Genomic DNA, 24,538 nt, shown 5'->3' with positions numbered 1-24,538 from the left:
TTCTTTCCTGGTTCTAGTGGCAGCATCTTGCATTTGTCTATCTTGAACAGTCGCCTGGTCTGCATCTTGGGTTCCTTGTGTCTGAAGTAGCTCAAGGAGGAGATCGTCTTCCACTTTTGGTTCCCAGAAGACATCATGTGCTGTCTCATTAACGGAGAGTTCTCCAGTACTGTGGGTTGAATCAAGACTGGGGTACTCCTGCGTCTCACTAGCCACACCAGCCAAGCGCTGTCGTTGTGACCTCACACTTTGGCAACCGGACTTCCCTTAGTGGATGCGTAGACCGCGTTGGTTTTTACACACCTTTCCACAATAGCAGGTGACTGTTCCATCTCTATTCGTAGTCGATTGGGCAGGCCGTTGCGATTCCATGAAATTCGTCCATTTGAGTCTATCATCCTCCCCCTCTCGGTAGACTCTGTGGGTGTCTTTCATTTGTGGAGTCTGTAGCTTGTTGGTGGGTGTCCTCTCTCGAAGACTGCAGTTCGGGATGCTACACCTAATGCCCCGGTCCAGTCTGTTCTTGTGGCCATCTGTCACTCCAGTGTCACCGTTCTATTCTCGATTATCATCTAGCCTTTCCTAGAAGTCACTGGTACACCAGTTGTTGAATGTGAATTAAACATAACATTATCATGGGTTGATAATGGAATTTATATTATTTAGAATTTAATATTCTACGTCCGAATTTCTTTCCGAAATTTATATAATTCAGTCATCTCAATTCCTTTTTTACAATATGTTTTTTCAAATGATAGTTATTTACTGTCACGAGCAGCATTATTAAGCGATGTAATCAGACTTGTTGTCAAATATATAAGAAAGCTGCTCTTGTTAACATTTAACAATTGCGTATATAAATCTTAATGTATACACTTTTGTAGCAACTGGAATTTCGATGCCAGAAGGTAAGTTTTTATTAGAACGTGTAATTTTTGTGTGAATTAACAGATTTAAATCCTTAATGCTATGTTTTATATTAACCAAGGCAATGACTTCTCATTCATGTGACTGTTTTTGCGTTAATAATGTTTTTTAGTTGCATGGCAATCGTTCACTTGTCTTAAATGAAGGGCTGCGTGGTCTGTTGACATAATGATCGTCAGTAACTGTCGTTTAACTTACTTTATATTTGAATTCCACTTCAGTTTTGATTGTGCTGTGTGATTATGCAGTAGTTCTTACATTCGTATATTTGTTCAATTTTGCATTATTTCCAGTCGTCACACACTGCCCGCACAATGTCTTATTACAAAGTAGAAACCGTGTGTAACACGTCACATGCTGTTTATATGATATATGAAGTTCTACAAGAAGTGCTGAATATGGACTTGTAGCGATATGAAGACTACTAATATAATATAATGCACTATTTATATTTCTGCAACTTTATGGTTTTGTTTACGTCTAAAAATCCTTATGTTTATTTGTTTAATTTATTAATCCATATTGCAATAAATGTTCAATTAACAATGATTGCCGGTATAATACTTGACCTTAAATATCGTTGGTTCTTGCAACTGAATTGTGCACTATAATTATATATAAATTGTTCTAATAAAGGCTTCTAATCTAGTAGAGTGTCGAACCTACCTTAGCAATTTTTCACAATAAATAATCTGTTACAACTTGGTGATATCATATTAAGATCAAAAGCATTATTAACTTGAGCTTTCAGAAATATTGTATATACATGTAGTACCGGGTATTTTGGAATGTTGTTTATCACGGGTGCCACCTCCTTTTTTCGATGCATTGATAAATGAGCCAATGCTACCTCCGAGGTGGCACTAAGGACCGGATGTTATAAAATGTCACGGATTATTCTACATAGCGAGTAAGTTTTTAGCTCACCTGATTGCTTAGGTGAGCTTTTGTGATCGGTCTTTGTCCGTCCGTCCGTCGTCCACATTTGGTTTGTAAACCCTCTAGAGGCCACATTTCTTGTCCGATCTTCATGAAACTTGGACGTTATATTTGTCCCAATGATACCTCGATCGAGTTTGAAACTGGGTCATGCTGGGTCAAACACTAGATCACTAGGTCAAAACAAAGAAAAAACCTTGTTAACACTGAAGATGTCACATTTCATACCCAATCGTCGTGTTACTTTGTCAACTGTTTGTCTTAATGATATGTTGGTTGAGTTCAAAAGTGGTTCCGGTCCACTGAAAAACATGACCGCCAGTGGGCGGGGAAGTTTTCCTTATTTGGCTTTATAGAAACCTTGTAAACACTCTCGATTCCATATTTCTTGTCCGATCTTCATGAAACTTGGTCAGAAGGTTTGTCCCAATGATACCTTAATCGCTTCCGAAACTGAGTCATGCTGGCTAAAAAACTAGGTCACTAGGTAAAAAAAAACTTGTTAACACTTTAGAAGTCACATTTCATGCCCAAATCTTCATGTAACTTTGTCAAAATGTTTGTCTAAATGATTTGTTGGTTGATTCAAAAGTGGTTCCGGTCTGTTGAAAAACATGGCCGCCAGTGGACGGGGCATAATTCATTATTTGGCTATAGAGAAACATTGTTAACACTCTAGAGGCCACATTTCTAGGTCCGGATCTTATAAAAAAAAACTTGTAAACACATGTGGAATTAGCATTACCAGCAAATGTTTGCATTGCCAAAAACCAATGCAAATGGACAGTACTCAATTAGAATTAATCATAATGCTCACACTGCAAAAGTTAACAGAAGAGAACCAATCTAATATGCTCTAGAGTACTGAATTTTCAACTACCGGTAAGCAATGAACAAGGCCTTCTAAAAAAGGTAAGCGAACTAGGGCCATCTTGGCCCTCTTGTTTATGTTTTGTAAACATTTCGCATGATTGTTCAAATCGGGAAATCTAGTGCGATTCAGCGAAAATGTATTTATCACCATGTGTACAGAACCATATAATAACTTCCCATTTGGAAACGTTATGACCGTTATGAGCTGTGGTATGGTGAAGATTTTAACATAAAATCGTTGTAGTTTGCCTGTGTTGCGAGCAAATTTCCACCCAATGAAATCACTAACAACATCAAACCATTGCTTTGAACATGTATACATTTACAGATGCACAAAAACATTGGCTTCTTGTCGATCTATTAGATAATTTGGTGTTTTTTCCAAAAGAGATGGAGCCAATGACAAGGAGGTGGTACTCATGACAGGTGGTGGTGCCAATGCACTATTTAAGCTATTTTATTTTTCGATGCCGACCATATACTTGGGTGTTCGATCTCTTTTCATAATGCGATCATAATGAAATATAATAAAACAAGAGATTGCCAATCAATATAGTTTCCTACCGGTGAAACTTCACCATTGTCAGTATTTTTCCTAATTGTTGTCATTGCAACCAGAATTATTGACGTAGGAACAAAATGAAATGGCGCGCATAATCTTCATTTCATGTTTCATGAAAAATGTGAAGAACTTTGTAAGTTGTCGCAGGATCCAGAAAGGTGTGACAGACAGACAGACTGACAGACTGATAGACTGACAAACTGACTGACAGACTGACTGACTGACTGACTGACTGACAGAGCGCAAACCATAAGTCCCCTCCGGTGAAATCGGTAGGGGGTAAAAAGTAAAGTCTACATTATTATGAAGCATGTACTTCAAAGAGATTTTTAAATGTATATTATTGAGTATACTACAAAACTGAAAAGAAGCTTGACTATAATAAACAAAAAGTTAACGATTTAAACTGAAGCTGTCCTAATTTTTTGCAGATACTAGTATTAGGTGTAACCAATGGCATATTCAAATCTATTTAAGATTGGTTGACGTCTGCCTTTCAGTAAATTAAGCACGTTTAAAAGGGTACAAAACTCAGAGGTTCAAGAAGAAGTAATAACTTTGTATTACTTCGTGAATTTTGTTTTTGTATAAACACATTTTTTGTAGAGAACATACTTTGAGAATGTCGAGAATTTAGTTATTGGATTTATTAAATATAACTTATTTTTAATTTATTTCGTACAATATGTTTTTTCTTCAGGTTATTGACTTCTTAATTAAGTTGTTTACCTATATATTCACTTATTTACATCTTCTATTTTATAAAATGTGTATATTTTCTGTTTAGATTTGGGTTTAAGTATTTACGTTGAAAACTAAACAGAAATATGAAGAAGGAACATTTTCTATCAAATGTTAGTATGTACGTGGTGATTCATATATTGTGCATCGGCGCGGCTGGCGCCACCGTATGTCGTTAGCTCCGCCTCCTTGGCATTGGCTCTATCGCTTTTGGAAAAATACAAAATTATCTAATAGAACTGCAAGAGGTCAATGTGTATGTGCATGCAGCAACTAGTATATGTTAAACGCCATCGCTTGATGTCGTTCGCGAATTAATTGGGTGGAATTTCGCTCTTCACACAAGCACAATACATTGATTTGCTTGCAAAAACTCCACCTTGTCGAAAGTTATAAAGGTCCTTAAGTTTCCATTGGGTTGTGGTTGTATGTATAACTACATTTGTGGATGAATAAATGAATCGCACTACATTGCCCGTTTTTTTAAATATTGCGAAATATGTTAGAAAAAAATATATAACCTACTGACCCTGAAGAATTATCCGTGAAATTTCAAAACTTCCGGTCCTTAACGCCACCTCAGAAATAGCATTGACTCATTTATTAATGCATCGCAAAAAGGAGGTGGCACCGGTGATTGACGGCCGTGTTTGTACGATTCTGGATAAGCTGGCCGGGCCGATATACTTTTTTAAAATTTCGTTTTATGTGATCTTTTTATATTGTTTTTAATTAATAATAAATTTAACAATTGCATGTATCTATATTAACAAATGGCTATAAAGTTATATGTGTTTCTATTAAAACATTCAATAATAAAACGTCTTATAATTACCAAGTTCAGTCAAGATGCGTTTCAGAATTCACACCTCATCATTTTAGTCGAGCTAAAGCGAAGTAATCAAGTTGTCATCCACTGGTGTTTTCCGCTGGTTCACCACATATCATGAAATATACTTCGGCCAGTCTTGAACATATTCAGTGCTCTTATCACTCATTATAAAGAAGTGAATGCAATCCATTATGTGTCAAAACCAACACAGATCCTCTATATTTACACAAATTAATAGTAACCAATAAGGTATACATTTGCATCTATAATAAAATCTGACCATCGCAAATAAAAAACTATTTAATCAATATGAATGCATTTTTTTATTAAACATAAAAATACTTTAATTTATATATCTTATTTTTATTTTGTATCGATTTCATTTATACACATTTGTTCGCCTTGTTACAATAGTTTTTTAATATAAATCGCCGCTTTTATCTACAAAACGCAACTCTATTATTTGATGTCATTTTCTATAAGAAAACTTACGCGTCAAACTCAACTTGTAACCGTCATTAATGACTGGGCGACATCGATAGATAAATCCAAGCAAGTGAATATTTTTATATTGGACTTCGAAAATGCTTTCGACACTGTGCCTCATGAATTATTAAAGACCAAATTGCACAAATATGGCGTTTCTGTTAACATTCTACAGTGGATTGATGCGTTTTAGTAAACCTTAAGCAATGTGATGTGGTTAATGGTTTTAGGTCCGAATCTTCAGTTGTGAAGTCCGGAGTACCGCAGGAAACTGTGTTATGTCCAATCCTATTTTTAGTGCAAATTAATGACATTTCTATGGACATACTTTCAGATATTAGCCTTTTTGCCCACGATTGTGTTTGTTATAAGAAAATCAATAACATTTGAAGACTGTTTGGATTTACAATCGGACATAAACAAACTTGGCAATTGGGCCACTTCATGGGGAATGAGATTTCAACCTAGTAAATGTAATATGATGACTCATTCACGTAAAAGGAAGAATATTTATTTTAACTACACATTGAAAAATATTTGTCTAGAATTCTTATCTTGTATTAAATATCAAGGTGTGAACATCACTAATGATCTGAACTGGAGTAAACATATTAATGAAATCTGTAATAAATCGTGTAGAACCCAAGGTCTTGCCAAACGAAATTTATCTAGTTGTCCTCAAGAAGTAAAATTCAGGCATACAACTGTTAATTCTGCCCAGTGCTAGAATATGCCAGCGCGGCCTGGGATCCGCATCAAATTTACTAACAAGAAAAACTTGAAAGTGTACAAAAACGTTCAGCTAGGGTCATTACATCTAATTATCGGAACTTCGAACCGGGATCTATGACTTGAATTCTAATGGACCTGGATCTTCAACATTTAAAAGAAAGAAGAAAACAAAATAGATTAATCTGTAATATGTGAAGGACTAAATTCACGGGGCACATTTACCATTGGATCAACTTCGTCGACCTATTCACTATACCAAAAACAAAAAATGCATAATGAACACTTTAACAAAAGTATGGCAAGAACAAACAAATTGAAGTTCTGTTTCATTTCAAACACAATATGTGACTGAGACCCTCTTCCACCGGACTTGATTCACAAATACCAAATAGAAACCAAAGATCCAGTTTCTGTGTTTATCAATCAAATTAGAGGGTTACCAGACGTTTCCACTTCAAACCATTTCCTCACTGTGGACGTTTCCATCCCAAACATTTTCCTCCCAAGACGTTTCCTTCCCAAACCGTTTCATCCCAAGACGTTTCTTTCCCAAAATAATTTACATGTGGACTTTTAATATTGGATTAAGCAAAGATAATTAGGTATTTTGCTGCTTTTTATATTGGATTAATTAATGATAATTATATTGTTAAATTTGATCTTATTATTCATGAATATATGGGTTAATATTTTGGTGACAAATAAATTAATTTTTAGTGACCGCCAGCTCTGTGTAAATCATGGGCCGTCTTGGTATAGACCATCATGACTTAACGAATAAAACAAACGCCTATGTACCATGATGAATTAAAGAAAATAAACAACAGTCGGTTTCTATTTTAAAATTTGATTCCTGAATTTAAACTGAACAAAATAAAGTTAGTATATTAGAAAGCGGACATGTGTAGCATTTCCTTTCAATTTATTTATCACGTAATAATTTTATGGAAATGAGATAAAAGCAATGATTCATGATTGTCATAAGATTAATCATGACGGGCGCTTGTTTGTTCTCGTTATAACTGCCATTTTGTAAAATTAGGTTTTTTCGTATATTTTCCAAAAGAACTTGAGAAGATTGTTTATTTTAACTTTTTAGTGTTATAACTAACACTCTGGAGGTCGTGGGTTCAATCCCCGACCTGAGCTCAGTATTTGCACATTAATGGCGATGAGGTAAAAAGTTACTGTGAATGCGGGAGTCGGTCTGAGCTGTTTAATGGTTTCTGGTAGGGCCATGCGGTAGCAAGACATGCTGTAGCGGGCGTGTCTGGGCCTTGAAACATTAAAAGGGGGAGGAGTGTAGTAAAAAGTAAGGTCACTTCCAACAGCCTTGCTGTTGGGCTAGCTCTTTAGCGACGTGGTTTAAGTGTCTGACTAACACTCTGGAGGTCGTGGGTTCAATCCCCGACCTGAGCTCAGTATTTTCACATTATTATACTCATGCAAATATGTTAGCTTAGTTATTTTATAATGGCTATTATATCCTCCCAGGCCCTACCATCGTTACGCTTAGAATTAGGTCAAGTAATATCTTGTATAAATAAAGACAATTTGTACAAAAGTACACTTTACTGGGTGAAAATCTCGAGTTTATTTCATCGAAATCCATGCACACATGTCCTTAATCTGTCTCCGAACACACTTTTGTGAATCAAAATGTCCGCCATTTTTTTTTGCAGGGTCCGAACATCGTCTCATGACTTGAATGGGCTAATCAAATTTCAAGTGAGCTTACCACAAGTAGTTTAGGCCACGCTATAAAATGTTGGTTATTTATTAGTTTTAAATGTCAAAAATGTTCAACTTTAAACCTTACATTAAAAACACATAACAAAAATCCCAAACATATGGGTTAATGATTTATTCTTCGTTACAGTCACTGAGTTGTATGGAAAGCCATATTCTTTGGCAGCTCGACAGATCGATCGTTGTTTACTCAACCTCAACCTCTGCTTTTAGTACATTTCCTTGCAAATAATTCTTGCATTTGAAATGGAATTTCCTTGAAGGGCACTATTATTAAAAATAAAAAAGGAAATCAAATAAGATTTTAAGATACGCTGTCTAAGAGCTTAAATTTGATTTAATTAACTGTGTTGCTGTTAAAGGCAATGCGCATAATACAAATGAGCTTTTGTATCAAGTCAATCATGTGAATAACAAAACCAGTCTACACGAATGTGGGTCAAAAAATGTAAACATTGGATTTTAAAGCATACTTAAGCTTGAATTAGGTACCAAAAAAGGTATTCACTGTGAGTTTAATGGGTTAAAATACATGAATTACCTGTTTTTTTAAGCATTTTTTTCGTTTTGCATTTGTGTTTCACCGTATGCCAACAAACCGTAGTGTATGTGACGTCACTGCACAAAATCAAGTGAAAAAATCGCTAGATTAGAATAGAGGGACGATGTTTGGACACTGACGATGTTCGGGCCCTGGAGAATACTTTTTCATGAGAGTGGAAATAACCTAGCATAGCTTGTTGTTGAGCACAGTCTCGGACCAAAGACCTATCAATACACAAAGATAAGCTTTATTGGATTATTGCGGATTTTTTCAGACCTATTAATACACAAAGATAAGCGTTGGTTATGGCGGATTTTCTCCAGGTGGAGACAAGATTTTAGTCTTGTGACCAAAAGCTAGGTATAATGATTATTTGGTCTGTATCGGGATTGTATGAAGGTTTCAATTGATTCACAAAATATAGACAGTTATCAAATCAAATTACCATAACTTCTTAAATTAAGTTGAATGCCATAAATTCACTAGTTCAAAGCAAATATCTTTGTTTGTTTTACAATTACAAATTGAATATTGACAGGGGTTTTTTACCTTATATAACAGACGCCAAATATCGGCGTCTTCCCCCACCAAACTAGGCTGGTTTTTTCCCCTTTCAGAACCAAAAATTCCCCCCTTAAAAAAAAAAAAATTTATAGAAAGATGTGTCTCATGATTATAATATCTCAATTCTATTTCAATTTAATCTTGCCAAAGGTAATAAATTATGAAAAAACAATGAATATAGTGCAAAAATGTACATTACAAATGTATTTTATTTAATGCTTTCCGGTGGTTTATAGAGAAATATCAGTGAATTAAAACTGATAATTTTACTGTTGCAAACAGTGAAAATTATCGGTGAGAATTATCGATAATTTTTATTTTTTACTGTGAAATGACGTCATTTTTTTGACGAAATGACGTCATTATCCCAGCAAAATTCGTTAGTTAAACTCTTGAACAATGTATATAAACTGTGAAAAATGCATTAAATACAAAGAAAATTTGTTGGATTCGGTGGATTATCGATTTTAATTCACTTGTGATCATAGAAAATATATATTTTCTATGATCATTCGTGAATTAAAATCGATAATCCACCGGATCCAACAAATATCCTCTATGTAATAATGAGAGAGTAAGTAAACAAATCCCCCAAAAAGTGAAACGCCGCGAAAATTCCCACGCGCACAATTTTTCCCCAAAGTGGAAAATCCCGCATAAAATTTTCCCCCACATAAGGGCTAAAGGCCCCTTCTCCCACAATCCAAAAAAACCCCTGATTGAAAATATTTCTGTAAAAGAGATAGAGGCAGTGTTTTGTGTACCCAAATGAGGGTCTCTTGATGGGCTTACATCATGTGCACATGTGACATTTTTTTATTTCAGTGCTTTCCACAGAATTTTTGTTAGGCGCCCCGGGGCTGATAGGGGTGGTTCGAGAGGGGTATATACTCCCGATGTTGATTTTTTTGTAATTTAATGTGTCAATTCATGTTCTGTGGTGCGTTTTTAAGAAAAACAGCGTCAAAAGACGTCATTTGGTGCGCTATGACTCTTCAAGAAAATCCCCCTGTCATTTTAAAATATATATTTTTTGTTATATTGTTAAATTGTTTTAAAACTTTCCTGCACATAGGTAATTATAGTAAAATCCCGACTCGAACGATTCCCCAATACATCGGTTTCAATCCGACTCTATTACTGTATACTTTTCAAGTTTCTATACCCGATAATCCCATTTATTCCGTTTTTATAAATAATTTTCTGGTAAATATTTACGATAAAAGCTCTCAATTATTTCTTTAACACAAACCTTGCCATTTTTCTATAGTATCAAATAAATTTTAAGTGGCTATTTATAGATTTGATGAAATATTGCCTCTGAACATGCGTCAATCCCCTGACGTGAAGTGTGCTTGTTAAAACGCTCAATATACTGTACGCACAATACACATGACGCGACATTGTACATGCTGCATAATTTTTGCGCTCTTTTTGATTGAGAAAAATATTCGACACAAAATAAATTTTCACTGCTAATTTGAAGCAAGAATATTTTAACATTGCGCTAACATTTACATCCGGAAGTGTGTTTCGGATTAAAAACGCGTTAACATCGACTTACGGGAATGGGTTTCGGATTACAAATTTAATTATTCCCATTTGAGATTTCAACAAATATTAACAGTTGCGTTATGAATTCAATGATTATTTGTTTAAACACTTTTACAAGTCAAATAAATGTTTTGACAGAATTATGCATGAAATTCACGTTGTCCACGAGGATTACGGCCGGTTGCCTTCACCAGTCTTTTAAGTATCTATTATCGGACGAAACATTTACAAGTGTGCGTAATTAATTCAACAATTTTTTTTAAGCGCATTACGTGTCGGATAAATGTCAGAAACACCAAGTGAATCAGTTCTAAATGGACATGATGAAATATACATGTACTGGAATAAAATTGTTACCGCAAAATTGTTACCGGGTGTTATTTGCACAACGTACTCGCTATAAGAAATTAATTGACCAGTCGCCAAATTATCGATCGCTCCGCCCACATAGTCACGTGGTCTAGTGATAAGAAAACTCCGACAAGCAGATCGCAATTATAGCGGATTACGTGAGCGAAATACTATATTTGTAACGAGGTATCATGCTCTTTTCTATAATATAAATTATTAAAGCCGCACAGTAAACTAAACTGCTTTGTAAAACTTTAATACAATCATAAATGCTTTAGAGAAAAATGGCGTAATCAAAATAAATGAGTTAACGGCAGACTGACTATCAGAAACGTTACTTATACATAATATAGGAAGTTGATGAAAATCCGTTGTAAAAATGAGCATTCATTGTATATTGATTTTGAACTTGTATTAAATCGTCTGACAGTGAATCCGGTGGCTATTCATATATAATTTTGAAAATATTTTTATTAAATGCAAATGACACATTCATATCATGATGGGGTTTTTGTTTATTACAAATGTTTAGATCTTTGTTTTATTGTGTTTTTTTTTAAAAGACACCGATTTTTTTATTTAGATATAAATTTAATTTTGATTGTAACCATAATTTAATACAGGCCTAATTTCGTGGTTTCATTAACAGATAGTCTAATATGCATTTTATTTCATTTATTTTTAATGCGAACCTGTTGCATTTCACTATCGAAAAATGAAATGTTGGTATCACGGTGCTGTTCACGAACATTCGAATTGAATACATTTAGCATATTATGCATGTCTTTATTTATAACAAGATGGCCCTTATATGTTAATTGCAATTTTCACATTTCTCCCCGTAGCAATATATGTTGTATTATAAATGTTGTTGTTGATATTGTATTATAAGCCGTACATTTTACACTTGAAGTCGCTTTAAGCTGGCTAAGCCGCGTTGAAATCACCTTTTTGTAAAAACAATATTTAAGTTAACAATTTATAATGATTTCCCTTGTTTATGATCCACCGAAAATAAATATATAATTGGAAATCATTTAAGTAATTAAATAGTTTTCTTTTCTTGTGTACAGTACCTAACAATGCCTTAATGTTCCTTAATTCTAAGATCCACGCAACATACTGTCATTTATTAATCATCGACAATTACGCTGAGATTAATTAGCACGTGTGGCAATTATTATGTTGCCCAAACTGCTTAATAATATTGTGCATCAAACGGTATAACACGTTTTTATAGAACACACGATTTATTGTGTTTGTTTTCTCATTACTCGTTCATATGTTCAATAAATAAAGATAAAATAATAACCTCTTATAAAGTATGTATAGCACCTACAATTTTAAATAATGATCGAACGGTAATGATCATGCATTTGATATAAAATCTGTGTAAACTCTTAAAAATTACGTCCATTCCATATGAACGACACGCTTTGCTTGTCGGACAAAATGGCGTCCAGATAAGCGTTGCTGAGGGGTGTGTGAAAAATCGATATCTGATTGGCTGATCGACAAAATGTGGGCGGAGTTGGCGACTGGTCAATTGTTTACCACTTGCAATTAATTTCTTGTATTAATTATGAGTCATAGGTAACACTTGTTCACAGTAAAAAGGTGTGATGATGATGCCCGAAAACGTCTTTAATGTACTGTACTGTGATAGTTACCAGGTTTATATTACGTAAAGGGTTTACCTTCTTGCTAATCAAGATGTGATAAACTCTTACTTCGTGCCCGACGTCAATCAAAAATAATGGTCGATAGTTAACCCCGCCCTCATAAGCATTCGCGTAACCGATTGTACGATGAACATCACAGTTTGACGACTGGAAAGTTACCTGATACACCCCTTGTCAGCATTTAAATGACTGTGTAATGTGGCTAGAATAATTGATACGCGCATCTTATCATTGGATTATCCATTACCCCATTTGGTGTTTATGGCGATAACTTGTGAAAGTAGGTACCGAGTGCTCTTTTAAAACAGGGAATATAGATACACTGATAGAGAAACCTTGATTTTGTTTGACAATCTCCACTTTCTTTTTTTGAAAAATACACTGATCGGAAAATTTCAAGCGCCCCAGGGACTCTGATTTCGAAATTCAAGCGCCCTGGCAAGGGATTGTAAATGGCCTGTGGAAAGCGCTGGGTTATATAAAGAAACCAACATGCTAAGTGCTAGGTTGCATCATCATATTACTTTAATAATTAAATTGTTCCGAAAACAAATGCATGTTTCATACGGACAATATAAGCTTACCAGTTTGCCAAAAATTTTAGATTTAATAGAAGCAGCTTGTTTAGTTTAATAGTGACATCTGCCCGGAGTGATTGAATTAAGATTTAAAAACCTAATATTCAATGGGTTTGATGGTGCTGAATTCTAAATCCTTAACAGTGATCATGCAGGTTTTCTATTTTACATTTCAACACATAGTTTATCTTGCAGATGTCAGGGCTTCTAGATAACTGCAGATTGCCAGAATGTGAGTGCATTCAGATTGGAGAGCGTAGGAACTTGATTGCATCTATTGTAGCTGGAACACTGGTAAGTACAGAGCTCCAGATAATTCCTCTGAGTTATTGGGTAAATACTGAGTTCAATTGGGTATTTTCATTTTCAAGTGGGTACAAAAAAGTCGGTACCCACTACTTTAATTGACAATTGGGTATTTTTGTATAGAAATTGGGTATTTTCATTGTCTTAAATTCTCAAATGCTTACCTGAATAAGCTGGTTGAAGTTCCATTTTTAATTGATTAGTTTCCGAGATCTTGTGTAATTATGTAGATGTATCCATAACATAATAGTCTTCATTAAAAAAAAAAGTTTTGACGTTTTTTTTTCACCAGTTTTCTTACAATGTACATGTAAGCACTGTCAGCGCTTGCCTCCGACACAATATTGTCAAGAAGTAGCTTCACTAAATTTTCCGCTTCTGATTATGTGTTGCTCGCGGTAAGATAACATAAAATTGAGTTTTTTGTGCCCGGGATAAGATGTTTTCCTTTTTAGGGTCGCACTGTTTCGACATTGTCACAACAATAACACGATGTTACATAGACGCTTTCTTCAGTACATATTATTGTGCTGAAGGTTATACTGAAATCGCTTGTACGAAGCGGAAAGAATCCGGGTATTTCGGACCCGTGTATTTCCAGTACATATTTACTTGTTACGCGTGGAAAAATATAATATGCGTAATTGGCAATTACAATTGAGTTTCGGTACGCAGAGTTTTGTTTTTCTATGCGTAATCAGCAATTTTACATTGGGTATTTATGCAAATACACACCTTATCTGTAGCTCTGTAAGTAGCAGGGACTTAGGTTAATTTTGAGCACCAGGAGATAACTTAACATTGAAGCCAGCATATTGACCTTGTCCCAGTTGCTTTCAAAATTATATTAACATTTTGAAAAAAAAGTTAAACATTCATTGTTTTACTATTTAGATTTTTTTCTGGATCAAAGCGATCCTTCAATGTAGCAAAATCATGCCTCCTTTTGTTGTAAGAACAATTAATTAAATGTTCAGGGTGCTAGCTGGGTTTAAATTTTCTTTCGCCACCCATTTTCACTTTTTAAATTTGTTTTGCCACTTTTTAATAATATAAGCCATTCTCTAAACATTGTAAAATCATAGAGTTCAATGTGATACAATGCTTGTATTTTTTGTTTTATTATTAAAAACCGATATTGTACTAGTCCTTACTTGAATTTCCAGTTTTAATATGTGGTAATGATACTACAAACATACACTGTAGCTCCAACATGGGCCACAAACCAGCATTAAAAGTTCAATGCTTATTTAATTGTCCATGTTATGTTGCCATTGCTTCATTTGCCAAAACATGTATGTTTGTGGATGTCCAGAAGTAAACTATTTTTTTCTTAGTATTTAACAATTTACCAGGTTTTGTTAAATATTTTGGTGAAAGTAGCAAGGTGCTATACAAGCCTCTCATGTCCCAATGAAACCATGGTGTTGCTTTCAGTTTTTCAGTGGCTGGTGGATAGCTATAGATGCTGCAGTGATCTACCCAGACCAGAAGGACATGCACCACGCCGTACACACGTGTGGGGTCATAGGCACGCTGGCATTCTTCTTGTGAGTTGTATTGCGTTCCCATTTGAATTTGGATAACAAAGTTTGCAGAACATTTTATCGAATAGTTTTAACCACACCATTTGCATATTTGTAAGCATTTGTGTGAGGCTATCCTATTATTAAGGCTTATGTGAAACAACTTGTGGCCATATCATTGTTAGTGATACAGGTATAAAGTTACATTTTACAGTCTTGCAGAACATTTTATGGAATAGTGTAAGCTATACAACTTGCATATTTGTTATCATTTGTGTGATGCTATCCTTTCATCAAAGAGTATGTGAAACAAGTCCATATATCTGTAACTGCTACAGGTACTAAGTGAAATTTCGCAGTCTTTTAATAGGGTCACTGAACAACTCTGTATCTCTGGTGCTAGTAACCGTCCATTCACAGTGAGCTGTACCTAACATAAACATAAAATGCATTTGAGTTGCAGTCTGGGAAATCCTGGCCCAATTCTTGTGTGAAAAGCATATCCCCAATCTGTTGCGGAATTTTTCCTTCAAAGGAATTCTGATCTAAATCAAAATCGAGTCTAGAAGGAAAGTGTATGTCCGGATTTTACTTCCGTATTTTCGGAATGTTGCCAGTGTGAATAATGAATTAAACATTTTAAAATATATTTTCAGATCTTTGTGCTGTAGTTTGAGAATGTTTTGTTAGCCAATTAGTTTGTCTTCTTTAAGCTCATGTTTAAATTCATTGTGTTTACAAAATAATTTAATTAATTGCAGAATCAATTCCGTGTCAAATGGCCAGATTCGAGGGGACTCCTACAGCACTGGATGCATAGGACAGACTGGTTGGTGTTTTGGCATACTTGTATTTCATTTTTATTTTAAAACTATTGCATGAAGATCCATTGGCCTGTTGGATATTCATGAATTCTTGCATTGAAAGATCCAGTACTTGGACTCTTTTTGAGGAGATCTTGAGAGAATTGTGTTGCTATGGGTACAGAAAAAAAGAGAAAACTAAAATCTTGATCCTGCCACAACTCAAAAAGCTAAGTTAATGATTTTTGACCTTATGGAGATCCTGTTCCAACTAAGACATCATTAATTCGTTAGGCCACTGCTGCTTTCTGTTTAACCAAGCTTTTGTTGAAAATTGTCATATGTGCCAAACATTGACCAATTCTCTTAAACACTCCTTAACACTCTATAACATGTAATGTAATTATTAAATATTTGCACAAAAAACTGAGGAGCAAGCACTTGTCCTTAATTAAACATGGCATTTGGAATTGTTACAATGTTTTCAGGAGAATTTATGTTTACACAAAACACCTGTTAATCAATAATTTATGTCTGTAATTTCATTAATTTTCTCCGTACATTACACATGTCAATGAGCTTACAGTAGCTTGCAACACATTTTAAGATTATGAATTAATTCCAATTACTGATTTTAAAGTCTATTTTATTAAACCTTGCAATTAATTTCAACATTTATGGTTGTATCTTTGGTAAAACATTTCCGACTATGCAAATTGACAAGTATGGATCTTTGCGGTTGTTTCAGGAGCGCGTGTGTGGCTGTTCATTGGTTTCCTGCTGGGGTTTGGAGCCCTTATTGCAGCCAGCTGGATCCTCTTTGGCATCTATGTCGTGCCTGGTATGTTTTACTATTTACAGTAATGTATTTTTAGCTCACCTGAGCACAGCGTGCTCATGGTGAGCTTTTGTGATCGCCTTTTGTCAGTTGTGTGTTGTCCCTTGTCAACATTTGTGTTGTTAACACTCTAGAGGCCACTTTTATTGTCCAATCATCATAAAACTTGGTCAGAAGATTTTGTTCCAATAATATCATGGTCGAGTTGTCAAGTTTGAAACTGGGTCACGTTAGGTCAAAAGCAAGGTCACAAGGTTGAATTTAAAAAAAACATGTGTTAATACTACAAAAGTCACATTCAGTGTTCAATCTTTATGACACTTCTGTTTAATTTGTTCTGCTGATATCCCAGCTAATATAAAGAATAGTTTCCAATGCGTTGAAAAACATGGCCGCCAGGGAGTCTGCAGTGTTCCTAATATGGCTATAGTGAAACCTTGTTAACACTCTTTAAGTCAAATTTATAGTCCAATCTTCATGAAACTTGGTCACAACATTTTGTCTTATTATATCTAGGCTTATTTGGAAAATGAATCCGGTTTGATGAAACAAGCAGCAGTTATATTTATATCGCCATAGTAAAACGTGGTTAACCCTCTAGCTTGTTTAACCTGCTTGCAGAACGCTTTTTTTAGCAATCACAATGGTTGAGTGTATATTTGTAAGTCAGAGCTTGCTGGGTATCTAACTTTGTAACTTGTCATGCAATTTTGAAATAACTTATCATAAATGTTTAACATCATCAGTCAACATGTGGCATTTCAGGTCAAAGGTCAATGTCACACTTAAAGGTCAAAAATCAACTTTGGCCATAATTATATGTGACATTTTTATTTATCACATGCCATACCCTGTTTCCCATGTAATATAACCATAGCATATATTTTTATCTTACACATGTGTAATATACTTTTTAAGGGTTTTCATTGGCTTAGTATTTGTTTATTGATCAATCGCATTTTGTTATTTTGCTTAAATGACGTTGCAACCTCAAATGACGTCACGAAATGTAAACAACAGTCGGAATTTATCATTATGTTTGCCTAAATATTTATTTAATTTGCTCATGTAAAACCATGTGATAAAAAAGATCTGACACTCGTTGTCATATCATTCCATATTTTATTAAACTTGTCCAGGAAATTTTTAAGTAAGCTCGCTAAAGGACAACTCGTGCCAGGTCCTATATTTATAGCACATTACTTCAACAATGGTAAACTTAACTCTTAAGGTACTTTTGATATTCTGATGCCATGGCATTTGCCATTTAATAACTATCATGCAATTAAACATGATAAAAAAGAAAATTGTTTTGTACATTTTTTTTTAATTTCAGAGAAACAGCCAGAATATGCTGGAATTGCTATTTTCTTGCAGAATGCGTTAATTTTCTTCAGGTAAGATTATACTTGATATTAAAAAGCAAGATACATATGAAGCACAAATAAACATGTCAATAAATAATTACTATTGATAATGTTGTATTTGTTTATAAATTATTTTTCTAATAACCCTTATATCTTGCAAAGCTTTGAATTATAGTTACATTTTTCAAAGAAACGTGCATGCTAAGCTTTTGTAGTCAAAATAGTTCATATGTAACTGTTGTTGTTTTTTTGCTGTGTATCTGCATTTGTTCTTTGTAGTATGAAACTGACAATGTTCAGATAATAATTAACACTTTCAATTACTCAAACATTGGTCACTGATGACAGGCTGATTTTTTCATTAAAGCAGACTGTTTGCTTTAGTATCAATTCACAAAATCTGAAACACTTTTTAGTGTGAATTAGTCAAGTTAACTTTTCGCTTTGACATTTTTTAACAGTAGTTATTCTATTATTTATAACATTATGTTTATTATGTTGTGTGTTAATTTGCAAGGCTACAATTGGTCATATGAGCCAGTCTTTGGGAAAACCAGGCTTGATGCATGTGTGTAAATTGTCTACCCAAACCAGGCCTGATGCATGTGTGTAAATTGTCTCCCCAGATCATCCTGTGCAGTGTACACAGGTTTAACTGGGACAACTCTTTCCACCTAAATTGGATTTTCGTTGAGAAGTGACTTTCTTCAAATGAAAAATTTCATAAAAGTGAAAAGTGTTGTCTCTGATCTGGGACCATACTTTTTACACATGCAATTAACCCGATAATTCCGAAGCAGGGCTCATATTTGAAACTAACATGTTAATCCCTGATCTCCTTATAGGCAAATGATCTTGTGGTTTAATGTCTGGTTTTATGTTGCATTGATGTCTTGTTCCTTTAATTTGGGTTTTAAATTGTGTGTTCTTTTTTTTGTAATGTTGTAATGTTCATATTCTGCTTAATTGTGTGTTTTATATTTCTTTGAATGAAGTGACTTTGTTGTGAATTTTGAACACAAACTCTAAAATAAAATAAAAATTCCTTGTACAATAAATTCCATCTACATGCAAACAAACACTTTCAATATAAGTGCATATTTTGTAAACAGCTTTGACATCTGTTTCAGTTTTACCAAACATTATTTAGTTATAATGATCAACCATACATATTAATTTCCCAGAACTATTAAGCCATTTTAGCCTTTAGATTGTAATACTATATTTTATTTCCTGTATTGTTGTTGATATGCTTTTTACAGTGGAATGGTGTTTAAGTTCGGGCGATCGGAAGATATGTGGGCATAGAGATAGCAACATTTTCACCTGTATACATACGTCATAACAGAAGTTTTGGTACTTAAACATGGCATATTCTTCTAAACCCTTTTCCCCTGTTACTTGTGCAAACGATTATATGTGTTGCTGACTCAAAAATAATAACACTGAAGTATTCATGTCTGTACCTTGCACTTCCTTAAGTGGTTTTCCTCATTCATATTCCTTGTTGTTGCTTCAAGACTATTTATCACCACTGACTTTTTGCAAGAAATTGGAATACAACAGTTGAAGTTATTTTGTTGAATGAAAGACATAATGTAGGTCAAGTTCAAAAGTTTGTTGTCTATTTATAGAAAGGTTCATATATATTTAATAATGTGTTAATTTATAAGTTAATCACTTCAGTTCTTCATTTATTTCATCCAGGATTGGATTCATTTAGAAACCTTGTTGTTTATGCTCCTATTTATTTAAGTGTTCAATGTAAGTTTGTGGCCTAAATTTAAGCATTTCTTATCATAATTGGTCTGCAAGTATAGGCTTATGCATTTGGTAATATATTCCATAGCAATTTGTTGCTACAGTTTTTTTTATAGTTTTAGTTTATTCAATATATACAATAGACATACAGTCCAAGAGTATACTGTACATGATAATAAGATCATTCTAATAAAAAATGATATTCATCATCAAGAACGTTGCACTGTTGACATTTTCTATCTTGAAAAGGTATAGCTTCAGGTTTATGCCATCTGCCTGATTCCATTTCTTATATGTCAAGCATGTTTTATTTAAGTATACAAAATGGAATGACAAACTTGTTGGTTTTCTTTGACTGTATCATTCATTTTGATGATTCATCATGAGACTGTCATATCTTCTTTACTTTACTTGTTGATACACTCCAACACCGTTATTTCGAACACCGATAATCCGAAGTCACCGTTATTTTGAAGTATTTTTCGGGTCCCGATTTCGGTTCTTCTTTGTTTAATGTTAAATTTCATTGTTAATCCGAACTTTGTTAAACCGAAGAAATCGTTAATTCGAAGTGATTCTGACGGTCCCAACACTTCAATTCGCACCTAATTATCAATCTTTAATCCGAAGTCAAAACTGCAAAACACTGATCGTAATTTCACACCTTTGTCGTCTGAGCGTGGCCCATCAAAAGCCGATAATTACACCTTTGTCGTATGCGCGTAGCGTGTAAATTTGATAATTTGTGCTATTCTTATATTTTATATGTTCTGTAATTAGAGGACAATAAAAAGAAGAAAAATAATCGTTTTATTCCTCCGTTTGTTATAAGTAGAAATCTATTGCTATCTGACTAGTTTACGTTTTTAAATAAAACAATTATTAATAGTATTGTGTAACCGAACCATGCAAATTCCAAAACGTTTTAGTTTTAAATAATCAATCAAAGAAGTCTTCTGTCAAATGTTTATTTCGAATTATCGTTAATCCGAAGTTTTTTTAACGGTCCCGACGACTTCGAAATAACGGTGTTGGAGTGTATCTGATTTTGGAAAACCTTGCTTAAATCAATAATCATGTTCATAAAGTATCTTTGATTGAAGATAAGCCTGTGCCGTATGCACAGGTTAATTGAGATGACACTTTCCACTTCTATGGAATTTTTTGTTTAAAAGAAGATCCAGTGAAAGCAGAGAGTGTTGTCCCTGATTAGATCCAGTGAAAGCAGAGAGTGTTGTCCCTGATTAGCATGTTTGGACTTTACAGGCTTATCTGCGGATTCTTATTTCACAACCTGGCATTAAGCCTGGTTTTGCAAGAGCGCAAGTTCAGCCTTTAATTTGCTTATTGCCTGAATCAATAGTGACATAAAAAGAGCATTTCACAGCAAGAATCAAATGTAATTGAATGATGTAGATGATTCTGTAATAGAATTGGAATAATGAAAATAACTGGTTTGAAAGAAAGAAACTATTAAAAATCTCATAACCATTGCTGATTTTTTTTAAATATTTTTTTTCACTTTACTTAGGCTTAATTAAATATAAACTGACATAAAACACATGTCAAGCTCAATATTCATTCACTTGATATTTGAACTCTTGTAAGCATGAATTACATTTACCAGTTTGATTTGGGTGTCCTATAATTTATATTCATAATTGTTTTCTTTGTGAGTGTACATGTTTCATAAGATGAATGTCAGTGAGTGTAACATACATATACAGGCTTTAACCCATTTCCCTTAAAGCCTGTTTCCCTTGTAAAGATTACTCTATTCATCCCAACAATGCCATGTAAATGTTGTCTAGCTATACATGTAGCACACCCAACAACACAAGTGATGTTGATTTCATGTGTTTTCTTAATGTTTTTAATTTCATTTTTTAATTGTCTTAACTAACAATAAATTAAATAATGTGGAAAGAAAAATATTGATAACCAAAAGCAGGAAACAAAAGCATATGTGACACTGCAACACGCAAGGTTTAGGTTTTATTAGTGTATTGCTGAGTTAGGGGTACACATATTTTCCAAGTTATTTTACAGATTTTGAATGATGATGATCCATTAATTAACTTGTAATTTTATCTTTTTTCTTTGTCGGGGGTGTTAATTGGCTTGTTCAATCATAATGTATACATTCTTTTTGGTAATCTGTGACAACTTTTGTAGAAAATCATCCTTTTACCAAACTGTGTACAAGTCCCTTTTATTCCACCACACAACCATCATACTTCTGCATGTGTGTTGGGGGATGTGAGTGTGACACAGTAGTAACTGTTATAAACCTGTTTGGCAGATACAGTAGTGTATCTCACTTCTCATTTTAATACTTCATCAATTATTTTTAAAGGTGTGATATAATCTCTAATTGGTGGTTATTTAATTTTTCAGTGCCATTGTGTTCAAGTTTGGACGCACAGAAGACTTGTGGCAGTAGAGCATTCACCTCAGCAAATTAGTCTACTGGAGAATTCGGGGGGAAAGTACTAGTGCGCAGTCTAAATTAGTCAAATCATAAGAATTCATACTAAACTGCATTCTGATTTTTTGTGTGCTTATGTTCCTTACAGGTTATACTCAGTTTCATGAATGATTGTTTCTTTGCTTTCAGAGAAGTTATTGAAAACCTTGTATTATATTCAACTACCATAATAATTCTGAAACTATTGCAAATACTATGAAGTTATTTTACAGCTTTGCATACAATACAATTACATGTATATACAATGTATTTGGATTAGAACACATCTTGCATACATATTTTACCAGCAAATAGGCGAGTCCAATGTTACTTACATAATCCAACTGTTTACAAGTCCAAATACATCACTGTATGTTTCACAACGCTGTCATATAATCTTTTTATATTATACCTTTTACATACTTATATTTTTTTTACATTGTTCAAGATCAATATTTATAAAAATTGTCATGTCTATGAAATTAAGATTTGTGTAGTTATATTAAGTGTTTCTCAAGAATATCTGGAAAGTTACATTAAGCATATTTGGAAGTGGTACTTATAATTTAACCACATTTTGCAGGTCCGCTAAAAGTTTAGTTGTAATATCTTTGTTATGGATTCGTTAAGAGTAGACTGAGAATTGATTGTTTAAAGTCAGACATCCAATATTTTACATTAATTTGACTTATACCCGTCTAAGACATTGAAATATTTAAAGGTCAAGTGGTATGAATGAAGACAGTTGATTCTATAGTCTAAATATATATATAAATATTTTATATTATTCATGAAACGGATTATCAAATGTTATGCCTATAACACAATTTCATATAAGACATGTTGCATTATTTATGCATTTGTAATTGACATTATCACAGGGTGTAATACTGACATGACAACTTTTAAAAGGGGAAATAGTCTTGCTTCCCACAAGTGTAGTACTTGCATGGCAGTTCCTAAGAAGAGGGATAACCCCACGTTTGGTCAGTGGTTTTGTGTGGCTGGACCAACAAAAAACATAATTAAGAACTTGGCCATTGGAAGTTTGCTATAAAGCTTAATTGGTTGGTTGCATAAACCCACATATATCCTGTCTTTACTCCGAAACTTTCACATTAAACATCTGAAGCTTCCAAGCCCCCAAAACGCCTAGCCATTCTCTGTCCGTGAAACAGTTGTTATGCAACTCTTTTCTGTTTTTTTGTTTTTGACTGCATGTTCGGGTGTAATTAAATTCTTCATAGTTTGTTAGGTTATTTAAGTAATTTAACAGTTATGCAATAATTACAATGTACTAACAGTTGCATATTAACACTTTAGTCATCACTGTCCATGTATTGTGTATAATTGAGTTTGAATACCATTTTGTCTGTATTAAATAAACACAATCTTTATAGGTAGTATTGGTCTCAAATCGTACAAGTTATCCACATATTACTACAAAATTGGTTTAAGGTTTCTTTCACTGTTATAACCTTGCTCTTGTTTGTTAAGTATTTCTGGATTTGTTAACTATTTTTTGAAGAAAATGTTAAATATATCATAAACTTGTGACATTTAAATGTACAAACAGATTAAACTTGTTGCTATGAAAACGTCTGTTTTTTTCCAGTATGCTTTTAAAGTTCCTTTACGGAAACATATTAAATGCTTTCAATGAGCAAGAAATGATGATTAAATTTGCGTTATTTGTGTTTAGAAAACATGTATAATATAATATAATATAACTTTGTGTGTATTTTAATGTGAAAGAACTGTATAATATTTCAACTGAATTGGAAAACCTATGTTTTTATTTAATATTTGAGTTACTGTTAATAAAAAAATGTTTCTCTTTTGTAAAATGTATTCTTCTTGTTGCCTTCTCTATTGTTGTTAAGATTTGTAGTAAATTATAAAATCTCATTATCTGTTGTAAATGTTTCTCTTTATTTTCTGTGGTTATAAGGTAAACTGCAGCAGCACTTGTTCGCCATAAAAGCGTTGTAATGAGTACAGGCTCTGGATGGCGTTTTTCAGTGTGTAATCGATTAATCTGTAAGCTCTTATAGTTTTGTATGCCACTATGGATTTAATATACTTAAAAATATGCAATTACCTGTACATAAATCAAAGCGCTGAAGGCACTGAAGTTGTTCGCTATTGTATAATCTTAGACGCAACTCAGTTTTCAAAATTATGCTATAGCTTTTTATATTGCAAGTTGACACAACCCATTTAAATTTATAAAGAGTGTTTCTAAAAGCACTGGTCGAGATGTGTTTTTTTATTCAAATCATTAATAAAAAAGATAATTTAAGCTTAATTTTGGAAAAAACAGGCTTTATGCATATGCATTAATTGTCATCCCAGT

General features: G+C 33.7%; 2 protein-coding genes across 4 annotated transcripts in view; both read left to right on the top strand.

Annotated features, from left to right (window-relative positions):
• The window catches only part of LOC127851136 (transmembrane protein 50B-like), a 182,307-nt gene extending 158,217 nt beyond the window's left edge, over nt 1-24,090 (top strand). Inside the window, exons 1-8 of one of the 3 annotated variants that reach the window (XM_052384714.1) lie at nt 7,109-7,268; nt 13,310-13,408; nt 14,858-14,970; nt 15,708-15,775; nt 16,498-16,590; nt 17,924-17,984; nt 19,217-19,310; nt 22,113-24,090. In XM_052384714.1, the coding sequence (XP_052240674.1) occupies nt 13,310-13,408; nt 14,858-14,970; nt 15,708-15,775; nt 16,498-16,590; nt 17,924-17,984; nt 19,217-19,262 (480 nt within the window). In that variant the 5' untranslated portion in view covers nt 7,109-7,268 and the 3' untranslated portion in view covers nt 19,263-19,310; nt 22,113-24,090. Of the gene's footprint in view, nt 1-6,843; nt 6,971-7,108; nt 7,269-13,309; nt 13,409-14,857; nt 14,971-15,707; nt 15,776-16,497; nt 16,591-17,923; nt 17,985-19,216; nt 19,311-22,112 lie in introns of those variants that run through there. The other 2 variants (XM_052384715.1, XM_052384713.1) reach the window with 2 other exon arrangements.
• Nucleotides 1-24,538, top strand: part of LOC127849843 (uncharacterized) — a 189,122-nt gene that overhangs the window by 108,712 nt on the left and 55,872 nt on the right. The window lies entirely within an intron of this gene.

This window comes from Dreissena polymorpha, chromosome 11, assembly GCF_020536995.1.
Source record: "Dreissena polymorpha isolate Duluth1 chromosome 11, UMN_Dpol_1.0, whole genome shotgun sequence".
NCBI classification, from domain to species: Eukaryota; Metazoa; Mollusca; class Bivalvia; order Myida; family Dreissenidae; genus Dreissena; species Dreissena polymorpha.
The sequence above is the reverse complement of the archived record's forward strand: the minus strand, read 5'-3'. Positions and strand labels throughout refer to the sequence as shown.